General features: G+C 51.6%; 1 protein-coding gene across 1 annotated transcript; it reads left to right on the top strand.

The window, feature by feature from the left end:
• Nucleotides 1–2,230: 2,230 nt before the first annotated feature.
• Nucleotides 2,231–3,614, top strand: LOC123116828 (probable esterase PIR7A). The gene is made up of 3 exons (XM_044537750.1): nt 2,231–2,722; nt 2,812–2,949; nt 3,166–3,614. The coding sequence occupies exons 1-3, from the start codon at nt 2,357–2,359 to the stop codon at nt 3,454–3,456; spliced, it is 795 nt and encodes a 264-aa protein (XP_044393685.1). The 5' UTR covers nt 2,231–2,356; the 3' UTR covers nt 3,457–3,614.
• The last annotated feature ends 5,266 nt before the right edge of the window (nt 3,615–8,880 follow it).

Below are 8,880 nucleotides of genomic sequence, written 5' to 3'. Positions count from 1 at the left end.
TCCGAATTGGGTGAGGGGTCCCCCCCTTTCCTTTCTCCTTCTCCCTCTTCCTTCTATTCCTAGTAGGACTAGGAAAGGGGGGAGTCCTACTCCTACTAGGAGGAAGACTCCTCCTCCCTTGGCGCGCCTAGAGAGGGCCGGCCAGCCTCCCCCTCCCTCCTTTATATACATGGGGAGGGGGCACCCTAGAACACACAAGTTGATTGTTTAGTCGTGTGCGGTGCCCTCCTCCACAGATTTCCATCTCGGTCATATCGTTGTAGTGCTTAGGCAAAGCCCTGCGTCGGTAGCTTCATCATCACCATCATCACACCGTCATGTTGACGAAGCTCTCCCTCGACACTCAGCTGGATCTAGAGTTCGAGGGACGTCACCGAGTTGAACGTGTGTAGATCACGGAGGTGCCGTACTTTTGGTGCTAGGATCGATCGGATCATGAAGACGTACGACTACATCAACCGCATTGTCATAACGCTTCCGCTTACGGTCTACGAGGGTACGTGGACAATACTCTCCCCTCTCGTTGCTATGCATCACCTAGATCTTGCGTGTGGGTAGGAATTTTTTTGAAATTACTGCGTTTCCCAACAGATTTTGCGCCGTGGTGCAGTGCCCCATGATGGCCATAGATCTTGTGGTGTGGTAGTAGTCCCCAATGATGGTGATCATGGAGGATGGGACTGGGATTTCACTAGGGACATGGCAGGCGCAATGGCACGTTGAAGATTAGGAGGGGGCGGCGCCAGTGACAAAGAACATGAAGAACTGCTATTATGGCACCTTGTTGTTTAAAAGTTGCCAAAAATACAATGAACCATCCTATTGTTTAAAATTAATTCTACGAAATGAGATCCAATATGATTTTTTGAATTTTTTAAAATTTGGTTTTCCATCAACATTTTCAATGTACCGTGTCAACATTTGTTTGTACTGTGTCAACAAATTTGATATTCTATGTTAACATTTTTATGAAAACGTTGACTTTATTTTTTAAATGTTGATGTGGATTAGAAAATTGTTGACATATTTTTCAAAACTATTAAATTGATATTAAAATCAATATAGCAGTTTGTAAATTAATTATCATGATTAGAAATCAAAAAAATAAAAACACTTGTGCACCTTCGTAGACCGTGGTGAGCTGTACCTTAATGGGCCTAATGGACTGATCTGCATGTTGCTAAATGTAGATATATAGGAGATCCCTCAGATATATAGGAGATCCCTCAGGCAAGATCGTGCCATGTATCATTTATGTCCACTTATTTTTTGCGAATATATGTCCCGTCTATCACAATTACAATATTTGACACAATCAACCAAATTTCTCGTGACCGGTTTAATGGTTTTCACAAAAACTGTAAAACCCGATTGGTAAATCGCTCAAAAGGTAAAATTCCAATTCAAACAAAATTTCTCGAAATGTCATTCGGTAAGCCAAGCGGTTTCTCGATTTACCACTCGGTTTTCTCGGTTTTTCCTCTACATAAAAATGGTCTCTACATTTTCAAGTTTCAATCGTGCAATGAAACAGGGCATATGGCTACATTGCTTTTCAAAGAAATAACAAAACATCTAGATGTGGTTGGGGAGGATGAGAGGATGAATGGATGTCGGCTAGCCACGCCTAAACCCTGGCTAGGCCCCCATCATTCATGGCTAGCCAAGTGGTAGCCACACCTCCTTGGGCTCGAGGAGAACCGCTCCGCTAGCCGCCCGAGCCACTCCCTTAGCCGGGGTTTGGAGGCCGGGGCGTCTGATTTGGCTGGGATGGAGGGAGGCGGTGGTCGGATGGCGGGAGGCGAGCGTTGAGGGTGGAATGAGCTCTGGACCACTGGAGGCGGTGGTGTTTTTTGACCAATGAAGAAAATTCAATTTCTTTTAATTATTTTTCTTCATTTCTTCTTTCTTGATTTTGTGTCAGTCAAACATGTTTGTTTTCATAAACTTCTTTAACCATATTTTTTTATTATTCATACAGTTTTTTTAAAAATAGTAATAAATTTTCTGATTTTTTTAAATAGACCGAAAACCGATCATCTGCTTAAATCGGACCGGACCTGTTTTGAAAACCCTGAAAATTGGCAACCATGCGTGTAGAATACTGACTTTGTAAATGCACCATCTAGTGGATTCTAGTGGACGACAGCAGGCGATTCATGATCAGATAAAAAACCGATTCCTGCCGCCTTTTAGCATTCTTAATTAGCGGAACCTAACAAGGGCCTGATGAGACAGCCGCCACATGGATTGTTAAGCGAAAAACAGGTACCCGAACCGAAAGATCGAGCACGTAGAGGAGCTCAAATTATTCCTCTGATTTTCACACGCTGACTTGGATCGAGTGAGCTCGGGGATGGAAGGCGACAAGCACCACTTCGTCCTGATCCACGGCGTCTGTCACGGCGCGTGGTCCTGGTACAGGGTGGCCACCGCCCTGGAGGCCGCCGGCCACCGCGTCACCGCGCTGGACATGGCCGGGTGCGGCGCCAGCCCCGGGCGCGGCGAGGAGGTGGCGTCCTTCGAGGAGTACAGCCGGCCGCTGCTGGACGCAGTGGCGGCGCTGGCGGAGGGCGAGAAGGCGGTCCTCGTCGCCCACAGCTTTGGCGGGCAGAGCCTCGCGCTGGCCATGGAGAGGTACCCGGAAAAAGTATCCGTGGCCGTGTTCGTCACGGCCACCATGCCCGCCGCAGGGAAGCCCATGACGTACGCGTTCAAACAGGTACACGAAATCCCGTGTACGCAAATGCAAATTACAGTAGCTTCCATTTTCTTCCTGACCATTAATGATTGCACGTACGAAACTGTTAGCTATTGCAAGGGAAAGGGCCAGATTTCTTCATGGATTCCACGCTCGGAAGCACCGGTGATCCCCGGAATCCGGATAAGACGTTTCTGTTCGGACCAAAGTACATGGCGCGGAGAGTGTATCAGCTGAGCCCTCCTGAGGTATGTTACTCACTTCGTCTCAAAATTCTTGTCTTAAATTAGTCTAAATATAGATATATCTAATACCAAAACATGACTTGATACATCCATATTTAGATAAATCTAAGACAATAATATTGGGACGGAGGAAGTACTTTACAGTGGCCGTTTGTTCCTCAATTTCTCCTTATACTTCCTTCCTCTGATGTATGGTGCAATATAATACGTATAATGCAGGATCTGACCCTGGGAATTGCGATGGTGAGGCCGTCACGGCGGTTCCTAAATGACGACACCATGAACGGGGACGTCCTGACGTCGGCGAGGTACGGAGCGGTGAGGCGTGTGTACGTCGTGGCCGAGGACGACGAGTGGAAGCCGCCGGGGATGCAGCGGCTCATGGCCTCGTGGAACCCCGGCACTGAAGTCATGGGATTGCAGGGAGCTGATCACATGCCCATGTTCTCAAAGTCGAGGGAGCTCTCAGAATTACTCATGGTGATTGCCAACAAGTACCCAAGAAGCTGAGTTGGTTAGATGGCTTTACTGGAAGCGACAATCACGGGTCTAAGGCCTGGGCTAGGTTGTTGGTTGTTCTCACACAGGTCACGATGCCGCAGTGTAAGGTTTTCTCTATGCAAAATGTTGGGGAGCTGTCTTACCTCGTAGGTCAATTTGTTTCTTCATCGCAGCAAGTCGAAATAGGATCATAGGAGCCCCGCTCCCCCGCCTCTCTCCCCCTCCCCCGTCCCCGCCCCGTCAGGCAAAGCCTCGTTTGGCGCGGCAGTGGCGGGGGGCCTTCTCCCTCCCTGCTCGTGGGACGCCGATGCGGGGCGGCCTCCTCGACCGGCGGCGCTGGACGTCGCGGGGTTCAGCGATGCGGCGGCGGACTCACGGGACGGCCGGCTGGTGGCGGCGCGCCGGCGCCCTGGATCTCGCGTGCAGTGGGGTGGCTGCAGCGCTCCCGTCTCATGAGGTGGCGCGCGGTCGGCCTCCTGCTGGATCTGGCCGGATCTGGCAGTGGGGGTCGGCCGGTGGCGCGTGGCGGTGGTGGTGCGTGCCCTGTGGCTCCGGTGCTAGGAGCTCGCCGGGCGACGCGGGTAGGGCAGCGGCCGGGGGTGGCCGTTGCTCCGGCCGTGGGTGGCGACATGTGGAGGTCCGGCGGTGGTGGACTCCCAGTGTCATGCCGGTTTCATGGTGGCTTGGCGGATCTGTCTGCGGCGGCCGGCTTCTCCGGCATCGGCGTGTTTGCGATCAGACCGTTTCGGCCTTCACCCCATCTCCTCGGTGCCCGGTCGCTACTCCCTTCGAAAGGTTGGCCTTCTCGCAGTTGTAGTCCATCGCTCGTCTCGCGTCCGGTGAAAGCAGGACCGAGCTCGTCTCGCGCACGATGCAGCAAGACTGACCTCATCCCCCCTCCTCCTACGGTGCTGCAGGACCGAGCTCGTCTCGCGCTCCGGGCCGCAGGAGGGTCGATGGATACCAATGCTGGCCGACCTATTGGGTCTCGACATTGGGGGTGGACCAGGGGTGCAAAGGCGGGTCCTTTTTCGCTTGTCTCTTTGGTTGGGGTAGAGGCAGGTCTCGGGTGTGGTGGTGTCAAGGTCTGGGATGTCGGGGCGGCGGCCCTGGTGGCGGTAGCACGATGTTCATGAGCAGAGCCCGTGTCTTGGCGTTGCCCGATGGCCATGGCCGTGTTGGCGGCGTGGTAGACGGGGTGTAGCGTTCAATAGCGGTGAGTGTTGGCCGGGGTGAAAACCTGCTCTATCTTCGGACGGACCGGCGACGGTGAAACTCATTCCCTTCTTGAAGATGTCGTCGCGGCTCTCATCGCCCATCGTGCGACTCCAGGGGAAACTCTGATCCTCGGATCGGGCGGTGGCGACGCTCCGGTGGCGTACCCTTCCTGAAGGTGCCGCCTTAGAGTCCACGGTTCGTTGCATGCTGCTTCATCTCTTCGTGGTAGTGTGCTAGGGGTGGTGTTGCTGCGCTCGGCGCTTATGTATCATACCTTGGGTGTGTGTGATGTTGATGTGCGTTTGTTCTAGATGATATTGATCTATACTTTATATATAAAACGGGGCGAAAGCCTTTTTGATAAATAGGATCATATTATCTAGTCATTGCCTGGAGAAGGAAACTTCAAGCACTGATATTACGACACATTCCTCGTAAATCTACGGTTGAGCCACGATGGTGCAATATAATGCATGATTTCCTTACTCCCTCTGTTTTAGTTAGTTACAGTGATGAATTACGGTCTGGTTGGTGTGTATCGGATTTGGATAACATTAGGCCTTGATTGATCTCAATTTTGGCCGATTTGGAGCGAAGTGTTCAAGTTAAATTCCCAATTACACATTTGTTAGTGCCACCTGTGGTCAACTAGTCATAATTGTTCTGTTGTTGTTAATCTAATTTGCATCATTTTGTATTAATTAATTATGATTAATGACTAATTAGGCATAGTTCTATTTAGTTTTATTTCATGGTAATTCATACTTAATTCCTCTTTTTAGGTCTTGATTAGTTAGATCCAAGGTATTGTTATTCCTAGGTTAGCATGAATTGATGCTAATGAAACCGTAAACCCTTTCATCTTTACCCCCAAGAGCAAGTATAATAAGGGGACTTGGGCGGGCTGTAAAACTTAAAATAATACATTGTTGCTGAGTTGCCAGAGAGATGAAAGGAGAGAAAAGAGAAACTGACTACTAACTAACAGCCGGCTGCAAAACGTGCTCCTAAAGACTTTGTGAGAGAGGGAGATGGGCCATGTATCAATAAAGTAGTACTATTTGCATGTGACTATTATACTTGCCGGCTATAAGCTTGGCTATAGATGATTTGACAACATCTTATAGCCAACTGTTGGCTATAGTATTAACCATGCTCTAACAGAACTATAGAACGGTGGAATCCCCAAAATTCCTGAGGTACCGTAGCTCACAGGCTACTGTAGCTGTAGGTCTTTATCATACTGCTGATTGTGTGGGGGTGAGCTCAACTTAAATACCCGAGTCACTGAACTATAATAACTCCAAGTTAACCCTTTTACGTGAAGCGAGGACAAAAGCATAAGGGGGCTACTATTGCGTAGGCGTAGGTAGGGTCCACACGGTGTGTGAGTGGGTCTGATGCTGCTTTTTAGGGTCGGGATGTTACACCCACACGTGCGTGTTTGTCATCATGGCCACAAACATAGCTTGTCGGGCCACTTCCCTAAAAATAAGCTCGTCGGGCCACAAATGTCACGAGGTCACCACTTGCGTGCTCATGCACCTGGCTCCATCTGTCGTTCCCCTGTGGTGCCGTGTGGAAGTCCTTTCTCGCGGGTCGACTTCTCATTTGTTGCATGCTCATCGCTCCGTCCTTTTCTGTCCAAGGATGGAGTGAGGATTCAACCATGGAGGGAGACAGAGAATGGAACTTGTAAGATGAGGAGGGCTAAAGTTAGTTTTTCTCTCAAATTACATGGTAATTTCTAGTGTGCAAAGAGCAAGTGCATCAAGCATGGGGGTGCTAGGCCCCTGCTCGCACCCCCTTAGCTTTGCCCCTGGCCCCATCCGTATCGCGAGCACCGCCACATCCGACGACCCACTTGTGGTAGGGCAAACCTTCTAGGTCTGTTGCAGAGATGTGGTCCAACTCTCTTCTCATCAAGCTGGTCATAGTGAGAAGTATCATATATTAGTATCATGCATATGATATTAGTGTATGATACTACATTTATGGTGCATAATATTATAGGTCAGGATCATAGATGGTCTCATTTATTGTCATGCATGACACATAGTAGTATAACATTTATCATGACACGGTATTTACCTATATTACTATAAATCTTCTCTCTCTTCTTTAATTGCGTGCCACACAAGCATGTTTGCGAGTCCCAAGTGCATAATACCGGTTATGTTACCCCTGCTATGGCCAGCCTTAGAGCATTACTAGTAGTGCCCTCAAACCCTCAAACCCTTAAAAATAACTGTTTTTTTACAGTTTTCGCCGGAAAAACGCCGTAGACTAGAACCTCTAAACCCTCAAACCCGTAAAAAAATTTAGAGGTCCAACCCTCAAACCAATTTGCAATCTGTAAAAGTAGGGGTTGAGGGGGAAATCTCCCCCCAACCCGCACTCCTCTTCGTCGCTGCCTCCTCGTTCGCACGGGAGGCAACCGCTCCCTTCCCGCCCGCGTCCCGGCGCCCTCCTCCTCGTCGCCGGCCATGGAAGGCCCCTCCGCCGCCGCGCCCCCGCCCGCCGCGGCCGCCGTTCCCGCCCCGCCCGTCCCGCCCGCGTCGGCCGCCGCGTCGCCCGCCCCGGCGCCCGCACCCGCCCCCGCCCCCGCCCAACCGGCCGTCGCCGACGTGGTGGCGGCGACCCACGTCGGGGCCAAGCGGCGGCGGGCGGGCCTCGCACCACCTCCTGCCGCCCCCGCCCCGGCGCCCGCCCCCGTCACCGCCCCGCCCACCTCGCCCGCGCCGGCACCCACCCCCGCCCCCGCCCCGGCTATGAAGAAGAGTCGGCAGAAGGCGGCCTCCCTTGGGCCGCGAGGGGCGGCCTCGAAGCCGCGGAAGAAGCCTGCGGCGCGGAAGAAGCCGGCGGCGGCCGCCGTCGCCCAACCTCCTCCCGCCGCGCACGAGGTGTTCGAGGAAATGGCAAACCCATCCTCGTTCATGGACCTCCTCCAAAACGCGGAGGTGGACCTCGGAGCTCCGCCTCTAGAGCCCTTTAGGGTTGGTGACGACTTGGAGGAGAAGGAGGAAGATGAGGAGGAGGTGGGGGATGACGAGGAGGAGGTGGCCGAGATAGGGGAGGAGGCATTCACCGCCGCTTCCCGCCCACACGCGCGGTCGACAAACTACACCGAGGCGGAAGATGTCCTCTTGGTTCGTGCTTGGGCAGCTGTGGGAATGGATGCAACCACCGGCACCGATCAAACCGGTAAACGGTATTGGCAAAGGATCGAGGACGTCTATTGTAAGATCAAGCCGAAGAATAGTGGGTTCATCCATCGCTCTTTCCGGTCGCTTCAAGGCCGGTGGGAATTGATCAAGCCCGCTTGTTCTCGTTGGAGTGCGGCCATGGACCAAGTGATAGATGCACCACCTAGTGGAACCGTGGAGAGTGACTATGTGAGTACATATTTCTTCACTATTTTGATTATGTGTGTGCACTATGCTATTGGTGGGTTCTTATGTGATTTATGTGTGGTTGATAGGAGACAATTGCCGGCATGAGGTACAAGGAGATGGCCGCTTCCAAGGGCAAGGCGTTCCCATTTAAGCATGTTTGGTCAATTCTTCAAACCTTTGACAAGTGGAAGTTGAGGGATCAAGAGACCGCACCCAAGAAGTCGGCAATGCTAAGGATGGATGATAGTGAAGATGAGGAGGAGAGGAACGTGGGCAAGCCCGAGGGAAACAAGAAGGGCAAGCTAAGGGTGAAGATGGAAGAAGAGGCGTCAAGCCTAAGGGAGAAGATGGACCACATGATGAAGGCAAGAGAGGAATTGACAACGAAGACATTGGAGACGAAGCTTCTTATCACCGAGAAGAAGAAAGAGGTCAAGCTTGCACAAGTTGAAGCAAAGCGTGAAGAAGCAAAGCGCAAGGCCGAGTTGGAGGAGAGGATGATCAAGCTCAAAGAGGCAAAGGTATGGAAAGAACTCATGGTGGAGGAGAAAGAGCACATGATGATGTCCAAGAAGGACATGGATCAAGACCAATTGCAATGGTGGAAGGACTACAAGGAGGACATCGCGGAGAGGAAGAGGATGTTTCGTGTTGCGTCCTCTACTTTTCGAGGTGACACTTCGATGAGTAGTTGTGGTGATGGCGGTGTGTACGACTCCATCGGTGGCGATGGAGATGCTTGATGGAGCCCGCTTGTGGTCTAGGAGATGGCGCCGAGGTGCAACTTTTGGTGATGGTGCCGATGAGAGGAGGAAGATGA

Source organism: Triticum aestivum, chromosome 1A (assembly GCF_018294505.1).
Source record: "Triticum aestivum cultivar Chinese Spring chromosome 1A, IWGSC CS RefSeq v2.1, whole genome shotgun sequence".
Taxonomy (NCBI): Eukaryota; Viridiplantae; Streptophyta; class Magnoliopsida; order Poales; family Poaceae; genus Triticum; species Triticum aestivum.
Note: the sequence above shows the minus strand (reverse complement) of the source record. Positions and strands in the feature narration are given on the sequence as shown.